The sequence below is a fragment of the Trematomus bernacchii genome, unplaced genomic scaffold, assembly GCF_902827165.1.
Source record: "Trematomus bernacchii unplaced genomic scaffold, fTreBer1.1, whole genome shotgun sequence".
Classification (NCBI taxonomy): domain Eukaryota; kingdom Metazoa; phylum Chordata; class Actinopteri; order Perciformes; family Nototheniidae; genus Trematomus; species Trematomus bernacchii.
The window spans coordinates 5,885,816-5,906,045 of NW_022987698.1; the positions used below are offsets into that span (position 1 = coordinate 5,885,816).

Genomic DNA, 20,230 nt, shown 5'->3' on the forward strand with positions numbered 1-20,230 from the left:
GTGGTAAATGATCATGTGTTCTTTGTAGTTTTATGCTTCTCTTCTGTGTTTATCAGCAGTTTTGTTTTTGTTTGTATCACAGAGTGTATTGCCAAATACAAGTGCTGTGATGTTCCCATCACTCACGGCTGGGGAAAACCCTGGTGGTGGCTGAGGAAGACCTGCTACCTGATTGTAGAACACAACTGGTTTGAAACCCTCATCATCTTCATGATCCTGCTCAGCAGTGGAGCACTGGTAAGAGCACACATGCACGCGCACACACACACACACACACACACACACACACACACACACACACACACACACACACACACACACACACACACACACACACACACACACACACACACACACACACACACACACACACACACACAGAGGATGTTTTTTGTGGCTCTGTTGAATTTTGGTGCGCTTAACTGACTGGTGTCTCTTTTGTTTTTGGCAGACTATTAACTGCTTTAGTTTAAAGGTCTAGCGTGTAGGATTTAGTGCCATAGTGCAGATTGCAATGAACTGAATAGCCCTCCACTCTCACAAATTTGAGATGTTCAATTAAAAAGCAGTAGAAGCACTGTTAGAATTAGATTTAAACAATATTCGCTGTACTACAGACAAAACATTCCAAAAATAAGTTATTTTACTATCACTATGCAAATATGAATGCAGTTGGGCTACCAGAATGTATGGGTGTCCCCACTTTTGTTTACAAGTTGATAAACATCATTTTACTAATAAGTGACTTGCAATATTATGATTAATGAAGGAGATAACTTCTTAAAAAGAAGAACATTTCAATAAAGCAAGAATGTGGCATTATTTAGCGAAAGTGAATCTCTTAAAGCTTTTCTCTCAAGCACTACCAGCTTTTCGTCTGCAGCTGCCCTTCATATGATTGTTGCTAATGGACAGCAAGAGTGCTGTAATGCACCAACCTTTTAAGACGCAGAATCCCGCTTGGGTTTGCAGCTTTCTGGAGGGGGAAGGCCCGTGGCCAAATCAAAACACTTACGTCTGTGCTAAAGAAAGGAAACAGCCAATGGAGAATGTAAGAGCTGTGGGAACAATAAGTCTAGTTTGACTATGCAAAAAATGTCCTTCGTCAACCAGTTTTCCTTCACTATGTAAACCACTCATTGTCTGAAAAGGTAAACAAAGCATAATAGCTGCTTTTGCAAAATATAACATAAGGTGTTCTAGAATAATAGTAATCTAGGTCTACCATAATACAGTGATAAAAACCCCACCCCAAATGGAAATAGTATTGGTAATTTGTTGAAATCCTTTTTGGAGATATCAAACAATAAGCAAAATACTGTAATGTGTGGCTTATCTCACAGTTGGGGTTGATGTGTTGTTAAACACGATGTAAAATGCTGAAAGTGATAAGTTAGCCATTGACAATGTAATTGCTCTTTAGGCTTTTGAGGACGTGTACATTGAGCAGAGGAAGACAATCAAGATCATTCTGGAGTATGCAGATCGAGTTTTCACCTATATCTTCATCCTGGAGATGTTGCTGAAATGGGTGGCTTACGGCTTCGTCAAGTACTTCACAAATGCCTGGTGTTGGCTTGACTTCTTCATTGTGGATGTAAGTACATTTGACTACCATTTTGTCGCTACTAAACAAATAGTGCAACAATGCAAAATATACAAATAATTTGATTCAACTCCTCATGATTATATTTTTAAGATTGCAACATCAAATAAAGGCCTGACTTTTAGGTTTTGGCTTTTTGGTTAATTTAAACCGTTAAGCTGGACCGTTACCTCAGCCTTTTTTTGAGCCAGAACTAGTGATAGAATGATTAAATTAAAAAATTAAAAAATGATACGACCGTCATTTCAAGATACATTTTTGTTAGTTTCATTGCATTTTGTCAATGCACACACACATTAAGTATTATATATAAGTATTCAATTTATTCTGTGTAAAAAAAAAAAAATCTGCCCACCACTCCATGTAATGTTGCTAAGCCTCTTAAATAAGTCACATACTGACTCCAACAGACCCATTCGTCACTCTGTTTTTAGCTTGTCACACTGAACTGACTGAATTAATGACAGTATTATATTTAAATCTACAGGTTACACAACAGTAATAACAATGATACTAAGATGTTATCACACATTTTGGATGATCCCCACAGTACAAGCCTGACAGAGAATATGATCTATTGGGATCATTGCTTCCTATGTGATCTCCAGGCTTTGCTGCAGAGCTTCGTGGGACACATTTGCGGTTAGCAAAGCTGCAACTTTAAATGTTACTGCTGGACATATTAATCTAGAGTCAGAAGGGGGTCGAAACCCCAGCTCACACAAAAATACAGTTAAAGTGGACATATAATGTGATCTATCTGGTAAATTGATAAGAGATTGATATGTTTTCCTTGCAGTGCTCAATGTCAGTATCATAGTCTGCCAGTACTAGGATGCCACTGGAAGGTTTTTCTATAATCTCTGGATTGCTGAGTCATTCAGTTTTACCCCCACCTGATTGCTATTGAACACATATGGTTTGTTCTCCTTGTCAATTGTGCATGATGAGTTTCTCACTTGATTTTCCTCTTGTGTCTGTATTTGAAAAGGGAACATTATACATTACATGGTATGCTTAAGGGCCAGAAGAAATGGGGACCTTCAAAAAGAGCCAGACCCAACATGCCAAGCTAGGCAGGTTGCAGGAAAATACATTTACATGGATAACATGGAGCAAGAGATAGTCAGTCATTTTGGCAGACTAGGAGCTGCTGACAAAAAATGGACTTTAAACGTAGCTTCGACAGTGCCGTTTAAAAAAAAATTAAACTGTAACAACTATGCAGGCAGTAAACTGCATTTTGATTGACAGCATGATTGATCTTTCCACAAGCAGCTGATTGTGGGAGGTGTTAGTGGCGCCTACCAGCTTAGCCATGTTCTGTCTAATGATGACCTTTTCCTGTTGACGCAGGAAGTAGAGGTGGGACATAAGACAGTGTTAGTTAATTTTTACCGAAATCCAAGGGTATATCATACATTACATAATTACACCGTAGTTGTGTTATGACAATAATACTTTGAATCTTGAATATCAGTTAAGGAGAGAAAGGCAGTTGATGAGCACGGGGCCAACATTGTGCAAAAATGAAGTCACTGGCTCCGTATTTCTTTGGAATTTAAATGCATAATCTTATATATTGTAATATTTCCACAATCTGAAGAAGAATCTTGAAAAAATATTTGTTCAGAAACTTATCTCAGAATACAGAAATAAAGTCTGAATTTGAAGAAAAGTGTTACGCTGTCAGAAATGATCAACTGTAATCAAGCATCCTGCATAGTCCACTGTTTGGTGTATCTGCCATTTTGTAGTGTCTGGATTCCCAAATGACACAAGTAAAACATTTATGGGACTCAAATTATAGCCTACAGTAGGGCATAAGTAATAGTTACTAACAAAGTACTACTTTATCTGCTATTATTCTCGGACATGACAATGTCCAAATCGTTTTTGACTTACTGAACTGAACTATTACAAATACAGCCTCTGACTCTTTTTGTATGATTCAGATTTTTTCTTCAAAAATATTGAATCAAACCGAGACTTCATATTTGTCCTTCTTAATCTTTTTACATGTATTTGATGATGTGTTTAATGTTGTGCTAGGTCATGTGCAGGTTGGTAAGTCATCCATTATCTCTAGACCACCAATTTTCCACCATAATTGACTACGAGGCGCCAATCTGTCTGTGATTTTATATTAACATCCGTTGTCACATGATAAGGATACACTAATGTCTGATGTATTTCCGGTTGGTTTCCTGAACTTGTCTTTGGGTCTGTCCCAATACCTACATTTGTGGTTTTTGGCAGAAGTCAAGTGCTGACTTATGTGATGTGTTTCCAATGACTCCCAGAGCGCAAATGGGCATGTTTACACCATGGCTCAATCATTTATTCCACATGATAATCAGATGACATTGAAATACAGCACAGCTGCTGAGAGGTTTAAACATTATAAAAACAAAAGTCCCCTAGAAACCCCTTAGTAAGACATAACATGATATTATTTTAACTGGTTTGACATTTTTGGGAAATATATTTTGATGAAAGGATATGATAGTGTATTTTTACAATGTCAATTATTCAACAATGCTTTTAACTTCACCGTGATAAGAAGAACTAGGAGCCTTACTTGTGCATTGGCATCTTCAAGATGAGACATAATTGCCAACAATTTGGAGATGATAAAGTTTGTCCCAACTAGGCACTTTTAAAATGATGACATTCAATTCAATTTTGCCCTTTGAGAACCTGAGTGTATTGTATTGAATAAAAACCTACAATTCAGTTTTGAATGGACTGGAGATCAAAAACGGTCCTGGACCTTTTGACCCTGGAAAAACCCACCAAAACTCAGCAATACTCCACCCACTAAACCAACGCCACTTCTTTTGTAAACAATAATTCAAACCAATATTTACAACAATCATTTAATGAACATATATGAAAAATATAACAGGGGGAACCTATTGGTCTTTTGGGGTAAAAAAGTAAAGTATTTTTCTGAAATTGTCACCAAAATAATTGAGAAATCTAACATTAAATAATTCATTAGCTTCACGTTTGTGAAATAAAAAATAATTCAGCATCTTCTTCCTCCCATTCCGTGTTAGAGTCCTAGTTTATGGATGTGATAAAGGAGAGATCAGTCAAGTTTTCCAGGTTATGTTTGGATCCGGTGCCTTTCCAACCCCTTACTCATTCTCCAATAGAAAACCTAAAATATGAAGAAATCTCAATATATTTAAATTGGCCCGTGTGTTGTACAGATAACTAATCCTGACTTTCCATGCAAATCTCTACCCTAATATTGACCTGTCCTCTCTCTCACAGCAGGTGCCTATAACTGTGTCTCTCTTTAAGTTAAGAGAGACATTGTGCAGCTCTCGAGAGGGACTGAGGGGTCGTTGTTTGAGGGTCCAGGGTAAGGTTTATGTGCTGTGTTGGGACTCGTACTTTCACAGGTTATCCTCTCTCTTCTAACCCTGAAAGTTGTCCTCAACCTTCTGCGTTTTCTCTCCCCCTCTTTAAGTAAGATGCTCTCTGGTGTGGAAACTGTACTGTTTTGTACTGTGTACTGTGTGTATATTATTGTGTCACATTGATTTAGTGTTTGTGAATACATCTCTCCTCTAATTTTTTCCCTTTGTTTGACTCTTTATCTTCTCTCCCTCTCACTGTGTCAACCACAAGTTTCTTTCCAGGTGTGCTTACTGTGCTGTTAAGCTGGTTATCACGCTAGACTGGCTTGCCAAACTAAACCAAACATAAGCAAACAAACATGTAAAAAAAGAAGAAAAAAAACTTGGGTCATGTACACTTTATTGACCTTTGTCTATTGTAATAACCCCTGTTTATGTTTTTATGGATACATATACTTACACATTTAGAAACGATGTATGTACTTATATGTACCTGTATATAACCATTCAGCCATCCTTACAGTATATATAGGGCACACCTTCTCTCTATATCCCCTCTAACTATGTGGGTCCTCTCTTCCTTTGCCTCTGTCTTTCCCTCTCCTTCTGTCCCTATCTGTGTAGGTGTCTATAGTCAGCCTTATAGCTAATGCGTTGGGCTACTCCGATCTAGGTCCGATTAAATCACTCAGGACACTGAGGGCCTTGAGACCCCTCAGGGCCCTGTCACGTTTTGAAGGGATGAGGGTAAGACCCAAGATACCAGAAAGCTGGTCCTTTTGCATGCCGATTAAATAATAGCATCAACGCATGCTAGAGATGGCAATATAGATTTCTTTATTTTAAATACCGATAAAGGTAATTCTTTTGGTAAAAGCTTTTATCAAAGAGAAGCTTTTTGCATGGATTCAGATCATTTCAGATGGTCTTGATACATCTGATTTGATTTATCATATTTCATTTCATTTGTTATAAATGTAGTGCTATGTTAAGGCAATTTGCAAAGATTTAATTTTTAAAAGTTTTAACAAAACACCTTAAAAAATCTGTCCCATGCCTTATCCAACAGCAGACAGAAAACCAGGATTTTGACCTGAATGATGAAACATGTTTTAATAATTATTCAGCCCTGAAGTGTTCAGTACCAGCTGAGAGGACAACTAGAGGTTGGTGTGAACCATCACACAAAACCTGTTTCCACTGAGTCACACAACGGAGTTAATGGAGAGTAATGTTATGCAATCTGAACAAGCAAACCCATACATGTTAAAGTGTTCCTGAGATACGGAGCCCCCAATTATCATGGACAAACAAAGTAATAAAGACATGTGTGCAGATGGGCAAACAAACTGTGAGTGCATATTTGATTTATGAGTAACCATGTGTACAGTTTCCAAGTTAAGCATTTTTGATAACATGTGACCCTCAGGGCTCTGTACTGAGCTTTGCCTGAGAAAGACAAAGTGTATTTCTGTAGTTCTTCAGATCATTATTGTAATGTGTGACTGGTTGGACCAGCCTCTGGTTGTTGCTGGGCAGAAGAAAAAAAAAACCTTGTCAGTGTCTAAGTTCAGCATCCCCTGACTGTTGCTCTGCCTCAAGTGTCCCGTTATCTGATCTTATCACAGTTTGGCTTTGGCATTGTCACACTGGAAGATCAACAAACTTCTGGTTGCATACCCCCCCTCCCCCGCCATCCTTGCTCACCACTCCTCAGTGAATGTCATCACCATGATTTTCATGATCCCCATTTTATAGTAGTTATAGGAACTGATCAAATGGATGCTTTGTCTCTATATTATTAGGCAGAACACTAACATGAAAGAAACGTTTTGACAGTTGATGTTTGCCTATATAGTTTTGGTTTATTTGGCTTTCCGTTACCATGGTTCTTCTTTGTTTGGAAATGCACATTCACTTGGTGTCTTCCTTTTAGCTTATAGCTTTATCTACAACAACCCACTGCTTCAGTGCAGATTAATTGAAGTCACACTCAAATGATCAATTGACAATATTTGTAAAAAAAAACAGTTTTTACATTGTTTATATTAATATAAATATATTTTATATAATGTATGTGATTTGTACAATCCCTACAACATTTGGATATGAAAGTAAAAAATAATTGCGTTTATAGAGGTGTAACAATATATATGTGTCATTGCACAATATACTGTATTGTGATGCTATGGATTTGAGAGCTCTTTATCTGCATGAGCAGATGGCCATTTCTATTTTTCTTTCTCTTATGGCAGATAAAGATCTTGTTGTATTCTATTATTCTCAGTTAACCCCAAAACTGACAGGGAAGCAATACTTACAAAATATATATAAATAAATCTGAGTCACAGTTGGACAGTTGATTCTATTTTCAATCCAACTTTGTTAAAAATATCCTCAGTGCATCAAACCATGACTCTGAATTGTGTCTTGCTGAACCATGAATTAACAGTATTGTTACACCTCTTGTTTTTCTTTTTGATTGGCTTCATCAAGTTTCAAGAAACCCTTAACACACCTTTTATCCTCAAGTGGAGTGAGTGAATGTGCCTTTCTATGTATGTGTGTGTTGATGTTCTTAAGTGTGAACATCATGCAGTTGGTGTGTGATTGCTGAGCTACAGCGGCTCTGTTTCCTTGCTGTTCTCTTCAGGTTGTGGTGAACGCCTTGGTGGGTGCTATCCCCTCCATCATGAATGTGTTGCTGGTGTGTCTCATCTTCTGGCTCATCTTCAGCATCATGGGGGTCAATCTGTTTGCTGGAAAGTATTACTACTGTTACAATAACACTGCTGAGGAAAACTTCCTCCCTCACGTCGTCAACAACAAAACAGAGTGTTTTGCACTCATCAATTCAAACTACACTGAAGTCAGATGGAAAAACGTCAAGATCAATTTTGACAATGTGGGGGCAGGATACCTGGCACTTCTGCAAGTGGTGAGACACCTTTGTTGTATGTTTTTTATTTGATTATCTGTTCTGAAATCTAGAATTTAACCGGTTTTCTCCAAAATGTGTCCGCCAACTATACAGGCAACATTCAAAGGCTGGATGGACATTATGTACGCCGCAATAGATTCCAGAAGGGTACGCTTGTTGTCGTTTTTAAAAATAGACTTCCGCATGAACATGCAATCGTGCAGTTTTGTACAAAATGTTACTTTTCCCTCTTACAGGTGGAGGACCAGCCTATCTACGAGGACAACTTGTACATGTACATCTACTTCGTCATCTTCATCATCTTCGGCTCCTTCTTCACCTTGAACCTCTTCATTGGTGTCATCATTGATAACTTCAACCAACAGAAGAAAAAGATAAGATTTATTTTCCCCACTTTCACCTTCAAGCTGCTTTTAGTTAAAGTGGACCTATCATGCTATATTTGAATAATATAGTGTAGGACCATACCTATATAAGGCATATTTATACTTTTTTTTTTTTTCAAAATACCAAACAGATCATGCATTTTAGCCATGCCTCATTTCGCTCAATTTGCACTTTTTTAGCCCTGTTTTTGCAAGGGCTGATTCTGTGAGAACAGCACCACCTACAGGCCTGGCATATGTACTACAGCGTCTCCAGCGCTTTCGGACGGCAATGGCCGTGGCTGTCTCCTCCTGATTGGTGGAGTTGGCCCAATAGCCGTAGCGCCACCGTCCTGACGTCAGGACAGTGTTCAAATCTGGATCAGTTTTGATCAAATCCGTTGCAGCCCCTTTTTTAGAGATTTGGGTATGGAGGAAAATAGAGAGGGTTGTGTTTTCTGACACTTGGTGAGTTCCCTGGAACACCGGGGACACATATTCATGTATAAAAGACGTACAAAAGTGCATTTTGCATGATAGGTCCCCTTTAAGGAAACAGTTTTGGACAAAATGTTCATTTCCTTTTTAGATGTTAGTAAGATGAGAAGATCAATACCACTCTAATTTCTAGGAAGTCACCGCCAGCAGCAGAGTAGCTTAGCTTAGCATAAAGCCTGGAAACAAGGGGAAGTGCAAATTAATGAGTTTTAGAGGAGCTGGTTGGAGGATATTGGACAGCGAGGCTAGCTGTTTCTCTGTTTCCAGTCTTTTTGCTGAGTTGTCTAAATATAAGCAAGAATGCAATTTCAGACAATTGTCAAATAAATAATTTAGGCGAAGATTTCAACATTGTAAACTAATATTATAAGCATTTTTTTACACAGTCAAATACAATGTTAAACAATATTATGTTTAGTTGTGGAATAAGAGGGCTAAATCCTTGCAAATTGTAACCAAATAGTTTTTGTCCCTTTACTTTGGAGGTCAGGATATCTTCATGACGGAAGAGCAAAAGAAATACTACAATGCCATGAAGAAACTAGGTTCAAAGAAACCACAAAAACCAATACCCAGGCCCCAGGTAAAAAAACACATTTCAGTCTTTACTGACAAGCAGGTTTGTTTTTGTAACGTTATGAAGATTATGACTCATAACATCCCCCCTTTTGTTCCCCCCATTTCTCCTCAGAACCCGATCCAGGGCATGGTGTTTGACTTTGTGACGCAGCAGGTGTTCGACATCTCCATCATGATCCTCATCTGCCTCAACATGGTCACCATGATGATAGAGACAGACGACCAGACAAAGGAGACAGAGGAAGTGCTTTACTGGGTCAACTTCATCTTCATTGTGGTCTTCACTTGCGAGTTTGTATTGAAGCTAACTGCGCTACGTCACTACTACTTCACCAACGGCTGGAACATCTTTGATGTGGTTGTGGTCATCCTCTCAATCGTGGGCAAGTATTAAAAAAATAGTTATTTATATACAATGAAAAGTGTGAGCCTTCTTAATAAGAAGCTCAGATATTGCCCTAATGAATGGGTTTTTAAGGCAAGACTCACATATGTTTTAAATGTTCATGTTTCCCAAAGATAAACCATGCAATACATTCAATTTTTTTTAATATCTCAAAAACAGTTTGAAGGCAGTTAAAAGGCGAGAAAATCCTAATGAGTAAAACATCTTGACTGAATATCTCAATAAATTAAAAGATAAATGGACTGTACTTATATAGCGCTTTATCCAGTCTTTACGACCCCTCAAAGCGCTTTACATACTACAAGTCATTCACCCATTCGCACAGAGCAGTGTACCTTGCTCTAGGAACTAACATTCACACACCGTCGGCCATGCCATCAGGAGCAACTCAGGGTTAAGTACCTTGCCCAAGGATAAATTGACATGTTGAATGCAAAGGCTGGGATCGAACCCACAACCTTCTGCTAGAGAGACGACTGCACTCCCTCGCCGCCACAGTGGCGTCACAGATAAATCATCACCACAAAATACATAAACATAAACTTATGGCGGATATCGTTTTTGCACGACTTTCTACCGAGGATGCTATCCCCAATACAAACAATTGATAGTGTGTTCTTTTGGTTCTCCCGATTTCTTCTGCAAACCATGAATGTGCTTGCTCAAGCGTTATGTGTGTTAAGTAAAGAACTCTGTTTCAGTTTTTTTTTAATCCCATATATTTTAACCAAATGTCTGCTATGTCTCTCTTTGCCTCCTCTCCACTTCAGGAATGTTTCTGGCCGACATAATCGAGAAGTACTTTGTGTCACCAACACTCTTCAGGGTGATTCGTCTGGCTCGTATCGGCAGAATCCTGCGTCTCATCAAAGGGGCCAAAGGAATCAGAACTCTACTGTTTGCCCTCATGATGTCACTTCCTGCCTTGTTCAACATTGGTCTACTACTTTTCCTGGTTATGTTCATTTTCTCCATCTTTGGCATGTCCAACTTTGGCTATGTGAGACACATGTCTGGAATCGATGACATGTACAACTTCGAGACCTTCGGCAACAGCATGATCATCCTCTTCATGATCACCACGTCAGCTGGCTGGGACGGCCTGCTGCTGCCCATACTCAACTACGCTCCAGACTGCGAGCCCAAGCTGGAGAATGCCGGGACCCCCGCCACCGGAGACTGTGGCAACCCTTCCGTGGGCATCTTCTTCTTTGTTATGTACATCATCATCTCTTTCCTCATTGTGGTCAACATGTACATCGCCATCATTCTGGAGAACTTCAGCGTGGCCACAGAGGAGAGTGCCGACCCGCTCAGTGAGGATGACTTTGAGACGTTTTATGAGATTTGGGAGAAGTTTGACCCTGATGCGTCTCAGTTCATCAACTATGCCAAGCTTTCTGACTTTGCTGATGCACTTGAACACCCGTTCCGAGTTCCTAAGCCCAACACCATTGAACTGATCGCCATGGACATGCCCATGGTGAGCGGCGATCGCATCCACTGCCTGGACATCCTGTTTGCCTTCACCAAGCGTGTGCTGGGTGACAGTGGCGAGTTGGACATGCTGAGGCAACAAATGGAGGAGCGCTTTGTGGCAGCCAACCCCTCCAAGGTCTCTTACGAGCCAATCACCACCACTCTGAGGCGCAAGCAGGAGGAGGTGTCTGCCAGAATCATTCAGCGGTCTTACCGTGCCTACCTGGGGAGGCGGGGTTTTGTCTGTAAGCGCAAACGAGTCAATAACAAGGTGGAGAATGGCGGGAACAATCCGGAACAAGAAAAGAAGGAGGGCACTCCCTCAACTGCCTCCCTGCCCTCTTATGACAGTGTAACCAAACCTGACAAGGAAAAAGAGGACGGCAACAATGAGGACAAGGGAGGAAGGAAAGAGAAGGGAAGAAACCAAAAAGACATCAGGGAATCTAAATGTTAGAGCGTTGGAATAATAATCACAGTAATAACAATAACAATTATAATAATGTAACTTCAAGCAAAGCAAGAGGAAACTCACCCACACAGATGTACAGATTATTTCATTTGCAAGTCAGAAAAAAAATAATACTCAATAATTTTGTTTACAGACTTCATTCTTATATTGATGCAGAGGGAAGCAACTTGGTCTGTTACAGCTTGAAGACTCTTGAACTTCAGTCAAACCAAACATAATCAGCATACTGTGTGACATTGTTGTATCTAGACTACTGATCTTAACAAAAGGGAATGAAAAACAGACAAGGGAATGTCTGTGTCTGCTGAAAGGCAGATTGCTCACTTTAACACTGCTCTACAGATAAGACAAGTAACTCTACACCAAGAGGTAGAATGAAAAAACACTAAAGGAATTCAACGCCTGGACACAGTAATGGATTCCATATGGAAGACAGTGTTGTGAAGGAAAAACAAGGATGCTGCTGCTTGATGCTGAAGGATTGTCTTCTTAAAGCAGCCAGTGAGTGCTTGTGTGTCATCTGGTACTGAAATGTGTAGAGGAGCAAAATGACACACTCACTCTATAAGATCAAACAGAAGGATGACTGATGAGTGAAAGACACAAAAATGACAGAGCGTTGGAAGTACTTTTCCGTTTTATTAAAGCTAGAAATTGTTCATTTGAGCAGCAAAAATGCAAACAGACAAAAAAAGAACAATATTCAACATTTTGCCCATGTCACGTAACTCTTCTACTCATTTTATCTTTGTTATACCCACATCAAAATGTTTTTTTTACATGGGCTTTCACACCAATTGGTTAAGGATCTGTTTATTATGGGGTCAACTCGGGCCAAGGGCTTATATTTACTCAGAAAGATTTCCAAACAAATACATAAATAATTGTGCTTGTTCAATGCATAGAAATGACTTGCATGATGGCATGTTTTGATCAGAAATCTTGCATGAATTATCATAGTCCACAAGACACTAATACTCAGACCACAACAGTGGCTCGACTGTAAGATTGAGGCATTGTCACAATTTGAAAGCTCAGAGTTCAGAGTCAATTGTTTAACAAAGATAAGTGATATTGGGGTTGATAATCTAAAATGGATCTGAATTTTTATCTCATTACTCAACTTATTTCAAATGTTTAAATTGTTGCCTCTATAGACAGAAGAATGGAATATGTTGGTGAATAATACCGCCACAGTGGATCAGTGGGTGAAATCCAAACATTTTATTTGCTGCTCTGGAGATTTTGAGTGTGTAAGATGTGGAAAAACGGATGTCTGTGTGTTTCATGGGACTGAAGTGTTTGTTAATTTGGACTTAATATTTTCAAGGGCGCAACACTTTGAATCTAAAATGCTTATATTTATAATTTGTATGCACCTATGTAATGTTCCATACCATCTGCCTTTAGTTTTGTGTGAACGGGCATTTTGGGAGTCCTATTGTCGGTTATAAGTGGTTTGTGGGGATTTCACAGGTATGGCAAACTCCTTTCTGATGTTTCTCTTTGGGTGGTGAGACCTTTCTGGAAGAGCTGAGAATGGTTTAAATTATGAATTGGCTATTGTAGCTTATTTCAATGTTTGTTTATTTATTTTAATTTTATTCCCTGACGTAATTTTCATGTTTGGTGGGTAATAAGTCTTATTTTACACACTTTATAAGCCACATCTATGATGACGATGAGGGAAACGGTCTTGTGTCGGAACATATTTGATGGTTGTTAGTCGAAGGCTATTTTGATGAGGAACAGAACATGATAGATGGGTGATGAGAACATTGTGTGTGGAGAAGCCAAAGAGATCTGCCTTGTTATCCCTTGTTGCCCTTTGTCCATGGCGTGGGATTGGGTGAAGTATGCCCTGCCCATTCAGTTTTTTGCTGTCATTATTAGACAGAGAGACCCTAGAAATGTATGCAATGCTTGAAAAATTCATCCCTTTTTCTCAGGAGATATTATAGATGTACTATTATGAGCTCTGCAACAAAATGCAAGTGAATGTGATGGGAGTATTTATGAAATCACGTTTTACTCTTTTGTGTTTAATGCCATGTCGATGGACAATGATCTCGACAGCCGCCCAGTCAGGGGCCAGTTTGGCGCTTCCTGCTTATGACGCTTTGAATTATAGGGCTAGAAGCATCTCAGTGAAACAGCAACATTTCGCTCGCTTGTATTGGCCGCGTTTATATTGATAGCAGATTACATTTGTGGTTAAGTCATTATGGACTGTAGTCTGGTCTCAATTGATTTCGATAAACAAAATATTATTGTTCACCCCTGATAGGAATCACAGAGGAGATGTCATGAGAGTGAATTGGGATATGTTGGTTTAAGAAGCACTCTTAATTCTGTGCTCAGAGGATAGGCCCCAGATTTCAGTAGTTAACAAGTGCTCTGAGCCTCTTATTTGCTATTTTTCCCGTCATATCGCTCTATTGCATAACAAATACAAAATAAACTACAGAGCACTGGATGCATTCGAATGGTACTGTGAGCCTAAGCACCACACCACAGCTTTTGCACTTCCTGTTGTGCAGTGATGTCACTTCCTGTTGATGATTAACTCCCTCATCCGTTCTCAAGTTTTATGGTCCAGTTGCTGCATGAGATCTCCAAAATCAGTGTGGGTGTTACCTTGAACCAAATAAAACTCTGAATGATAAGCATAAAAGCAACCGCCGTCCATTTTCTCCCAGATCACCATGGATACAGAACGAAACCTAAAAAAAATAGACACACATACATCCATTCGGGAAAAAAAATGTTTAAAAAAAATACAGTTCAGGCTATGTTCTATGCGACACAAACTGCGAAGAATGGACTTTTTAAAGAAACTATAAATAATGTAATATATTTTATTTTAACGGCATGTGTAGTTTTTTGTAAATACAGGATTACTTAAAAAACTACAGCTATTAATCTAACACTAAATATTAATAACCGTAAATAGAATGGCTTCCAGCTGACACCCCTTGTCACACTTGTTAGGCTGTGACACATTTGTTAGATGGAGTAGATTTTCTTGAGTCACTTTTCACAAAAAAGAAGGGAGTAAGCTAAAAGAATCTATATTAAAAAGCAGAAATTGTATTTAAAAGTGTATAAATCAATACAAATATATACAGAGCTATATTACATATATATTATATATATATTCTACCGTATATATATATAGTATATATACTCTCCTGTCCACTCCTTGCATTGAGGTGATACCAGAACCACAGAGTGTAACTGATCATGCTTCTTTCTTTGTGTGGTATGTTCAGAGAATAACCAAAACTCTGGCCTGCCCAGGACTTCTGCATACTGGGTACCAGCGTACAATGCATGGTGTTGTACTGGCTGCTTGCTGAGAATTGTGGAGCCTGCCTTGGTGAGAGGATTGCACTACCAGCATACCCTTTTGTACATGTGTGAAGATGTCTTGCCCCTAGTTTCCTATATTGTACACACAGAGATAATACAAACACAGACAGACACACACACTTACGTGCACACACTCACAGCCTTTTACAGGCAACGGCTGGTTAACCAGTGCGCCCCAGTGGGAGGTCACTTTGTGTGACAGACTTTTGCTCGTTTCAGCTCTAACCCTCCTCCATGTTTCCCCCTAACACTGCTGCAGTTTGGAGTTGATCTTTAATTTTGCTGTCACTTTCAATATGATATATCTAATGATTTAAGGGTTAGTTGTCTTAACTGTCTGTGTGTTTGTTTATGGTGCAATATCTCTTAACGGCACGTGCCTTTTTAGCTTCCTATTTAGTCTGTCGATAAAATCAGCAATGAGGATCTTAAAAACCCATGGGAGTGAATCAAAACGGAGCACGATAGAAATGATGTATTGAGATCAAAATTAACTTGTAAACTGAAAACTCACCACCTAGAATAGACTGTCTGGACTAACATCTTGTAGAGTCATGTAGTACAAGTGCTCTCTCTGTGTGTTCTGTTTACCGGCTCTCGGGCTAGTAAAGGGAACAGCTTGCCTTCTGTTTTACACTTCTGTTCATTTCCAAATGTTGGGTTACCAATCGGTATATGAGGCCATTCTTTTGTAGCATGACTGAGATACATTTCTTTTCTTTCCTGAAAATAGGCTAACTGAAAAAAAAATCTTTTGACTGTCATTATCTCTTGCCACTAATACAGTCAGAGAGAGGACGTGTGTTGCACAACCACATGGGACGATTAAATGAGAATCAGTGAAAGAATATCTTCATTTGAGCACGAATCTATTTCCAAACAATAAAGCAGCCTTCCAGTTACACCTCTGGCTGGTGTCGTTCTTGGATACAACATTATTGACTGTCACTTTATCCTGCAGCATATGTTCCACCATGTCTGATAATGGATGTTTTTTTCTGCTGTTTAACCACCTCATTTACTTAACTGTGAGAATTTAAACGTTTAAGGTATTCAAGTGAAATGGTACATGTTCCTGCTCAAGGTGATTTTGTTTGTGTTTTTAACTGTTGCTAATATTCCCTTTATTTGCTTTAACACGTTGCAAACATGGCAGAGAACATGTTTGCAAGCTTCACAGGACAGGGAGGACAGAAAGCAGCAACAAAAAGACAGCGTGTTAAGGTTTGAACACAACAACACAATATACATCAAAAATGCTTTAATCACATTGTCTTTGTCATGTTTTGAATACGATCATTGATTGAGTTGATGGGGTTGGGTGTGTCATGGTGCAACAGCACTGAAATGACTCTAAAAGCAGGTGCATGTGTGTTTCCATCCGTCCTTCCCCCTCCTGTGTCTGTGTGTGTGTGTGTGTGTGTGTGTGTGTGTGTGTGTGTGTGTGTGTGTGTGTGTGTGTGTGTGTGTGTGTGTGTGTGTGTGTGTGTGTGTGTGTGTGTGTGTGTGTGTGTGTGTGTGTGTGTGTGTGTGTGTGTGTGTGTGTGTGTGTGTGTGTGTGTGTGTGTGTGTGTGTGTGTGTGTGTGTGTGTGTGTGTGTGTGTGTGTGTGTGTGTGTGTGTGTGTGTGTGTGTGTGTGTGTGTGTGTGTGTGTGTGCGCGCGCGCAAGGTGGCGCACTGACTGAGAAAAAGGAGCAGGGAGGGGAGGGGGGAGTAAGCAGAGACAGCACTGCAGTGCAGATATATGAATGCAGTGGCCTGGGCTGAGTCAGCAGCATGTTCCCAATAGGCTCAGACTGTACAGTGCACTGTAAAGCACCTCCTTTCCCACAGCATGCAAGCAGAGGGAGAGCGAGCTAAAGCAGGAAGATGAAAAGTAAATTAGAACAATGGGCAGAAACACTCATAGTGAAAAGCTAATTTGTTGCTAAATGTTTATCCTTCATCTCCTACCTGCAGTACTGCATGCATTTTCAGTGCAATACATTATGTTTAGTTCAATGCTGTATCTTACTCTGTTGTTAGAAAACATTATAGTCTAACATTCTGATAAATCTACTTGGCCATGTTTAAAAAAAAAACATTTTAGGTGATTATGAAATGATTAACTGATGATCTGTAGGAATTGTTGCTTTTCTAACTGTGTAACTCTCCTCTGCCATCAAAATGTTACATGTTGTGCTAAACACATGCTTTGTCTTTCTTTAAACCTTTTATGTGTATTTCCTACTTGCATTCATCTGAACAGCAGGGCTTGGTTGCAGAGGTGGTACGTGGATTAAGTAGGACATTGGTGTGATCCGTCGGGCTGTCTGAGCAAGTTTGTGTGAGAGGTAGAGAGGTAGGGAGGTAGGGAGAGAGGAGGAAGGAATTGTGTGTAAGGGATGGAGACAGAGGGATATTGTATGTCTTTTAGGAATCAATAGCATGTAATCGGTAGTATTGCCATGATCAAGTATCTTGATGAGGTAATGGTTGTTGCTCACCACTTGTATTTGTCCTATTTCTGTGTCAGAAGATGAGAGGAGAGGCAGAGGGTGCATAGATCAAATACAGTACATGTATATTGACCCAGTTTCACTGAGTGCAATCAATCTGCAATGAGGAGGTGCATGAGGACTGGGCATTATTATCTTGAGTAAAGTCTTCACATACTTCATATAATCTAGCTGAGAAATGTATTTAAGTTAATTCAATTTAGCCATAATTAATTAAAAGATGTGATAGATGTTTGCAGATTTATCCCTGTTTTACCAATCCATCATAGAGCATAGCCCTCTCTGCCCTTGCTGGGTTGGGATCTCTGTTATTCATCTCTTCCCCTGAAAGTGTCTGCAGAGATCACAGCTTTTATCTGCTGTGTTTATGGCTGAAGCCCCTCCAGCAGGCATCAGTGAAGTGCCTCAGATATAGGCTACAGCAGCACAGCGACAAACACACACGGAGCAGTCTGCTTTTCTCCACCCGCACGAGGTCCAGGAACTACACAGCAGAATGACCCGCTCTGAATCAGGCCCTGTCGCTGCGCCTCAGAGACACACAGGGAGGTGGATTTGTGTTTTTGAAAAACACTCGTTATCGTCATGTCAGGTTTTTGGTGGATTTAATCAAGTCTTGGATTGCAGAGTATGAATGTCCTCTTGCTATTTTCAGTTGATAAATACTTGTGTAAAGTTTTGTGAAGGCAGAGAAAGCTTAGCGATCACCGTCTCCCTCTCCGTTCCTCCAAACCCCGCCCCCCTCCCTGAAAAATAATGAGTGAACAGGCTGATAGTGACCCGATGATAGAAACTTTATTATTCACTTAATCACTGATTGAGATCTGATGAAGCTAACTTAATCTCATACATTCAGGGATTTATGTAACAGTAAGACAGAGATGTAAGTGTGCACCCACATGCACTATTTTTGTTTTTATAATGCTATTGTAAATACTCCTGCTGTTTTCAGACTCAAGTCATGTGTGTCTTTTTTTTAACAGAAGACCGTAGCTAGAAGCTGCAGCTAGACTGCAGAAGTATTAGTTTTTTGTTTTTGAGGATGGAACCATTTTCACACACAGATATAGGGAGGCTAGACCTATACAATTGATTTATTATGGTTTATACTTTAATGTCAAGACGAAGAAGAAGAAAGAAAAGATGGCTGAACAACTGTTTCAGTGTCAATCCTGTGGAGATCTCCAAAATAATGTTCAGCTTTAAGTCTCAGCAAAACCTCACAACATTTCTGGAGCCTTGTAGACCCAGAAAACTATAAGAACATTCACAAGCAGCACTGAAAATTGTATGCTTTATTTTGGTTCTGTTCTACATACCTTTGTGAAGCAGCTTTTTCTGAATGAATGACAATCTAAATTACAGACAATGATCGACTGATGAAATTTAAATGACTCTATTAAGTGAACCTAAGTGGGGTCCAGATACAGCTATCTAACGCCATCTAGGGGCATGAAAGAAATAACTTCAAAAAACCTTATAGCCTAAAGGTTAAAGAGATATTTTATTTTGGTAGACATGAGAGGTAGTATGAGTTCCTCAATGGTGTTGTATACAAATATTAAATGGCTGATAATCCTGTGTTCGGAGATAACAGCAAGACAGACGATTGTTGGGTAAGGAAGACTTACCCTTAAACATTGAAAAAGTACAACGACAGAGGTTTTGTAGCCTAGCCTTCCAGATATAATCAATTATAACTCATAACAAATATTAATTACAAAATAATGTTATATAAGTCCAATACATAACAAAAATAAATACTCTAACTAAGATTTAAAAATACTGACTAAGGTTCATTTCTGGCTTAGCCTGTAAGACAAGTATGAGGACTCAAAAACGTTTAGGCTACTTCCAAACCAAGTGTTTTCAAAAGTCCGCTTTAACTGGTAACAACTTCAGGTAGTGACATTTTACTACAAAATGTACAAAGATAATTATTCACCAACATTTGTTTTTTTTTAGACCACAGGATCCTCCAGTTTAGTTCCCTGGTCGGCCCTGGTGTTAGCCGCAGCTAGCATCCAGAGCTCCCCCTCCACAGTGAGTCCAACAACCCATCAACTTTAGCCTAGCTGGCTGATAAACTGTAGGCTATGTTATTATTATTATTACTGAGAATAATGAGTATTGGTCAAATGTATGGAGAAATTGCTTAAATGTAAATATACTGCATTTATATTGCGATTCTCCAGTCTTTACGACCCCTAAAACCGACAGTCAGGCTAGCAAACAAGGTGAATGTGAAAACAAATATTTAAGGAAAGAATATGAATGTTTTTTATTTAATATCTATATTATGTGCTGCTATTAATGTGCTTTATTGCTTCTACTTAACTTGCAGATTAACTTTGTTTGACAAAACTAGAACAGTTCTTGATGGAAACGTTTTATTGGTAAAAGGAGGGTTATTTTATCAATATTATACTTAATGATCTGAATGCTTCTTTCACCATTACCTCTTTCCATACAGTGTAAACCTTAAAGTGTCTACATTGTTGAGTTAAGAACACATCGAAACAACTACTACTACGTTTTACAGACTTTGCAGTCCGGTACCTCAGTGCTGGACAAACTGAAGATTCCCCTCAGACTGAAGATCTGCAGAGCAACCAGAAACTGTACAGTATCACCTCTGGGTAA

At 39.2% G+C, this 20,230-nt stretch overlaps 1 protein-coding gene across 1 annotated transcript in view; it reads left to right on the top strand.

Moving 5' to 3' along the window:
* The window catches only part of scn8ab (sodium channel, voltage gated, type VIII, alpha subunit b), a 49,909-nt gene extending 33,916 nt beyond the window's left edge, over nt 1–15,993 (top strand). Inside the window, exons 20-28 of the mRNA XM_034139074.1 lie at nt 83–237; nt 1,424–1,597; nt 5,602–5,724; nt 7,631–7,915; nt 8,012–8,065; nt 8,155–8,292; nt 9,260–9,364; nt 9,473–9,743; nt 10,537–15,993. Coding sequence (XP_033994965.1) covers nt 83–237; nt 1,424–1,597; nt 5,602–5,724; nt 7,631–7,915; nt 8,012–8,065; nt 8,155–8,292; nt 9,260–9,364; nt 9,473–9,743; nt 10,537–11,702 — 2,471 coding nt within the window. The 3' untranslated portion in view covers nt 11,703–15,993. The remainder of the gene's footprint in view (nt 1–82; nt 238–1,423; nt 1,598–5,601; nt 5,725–7,630; nt 7,916–8,011; nt 8,066–8,154; nt 8,293–9,259; nt 9,365–9,472; nt 9,744–10,536) is intronic.
* The last annotated feature ends 4,237 nt before the right edge of the window (nt 15,994–20,230 follow it).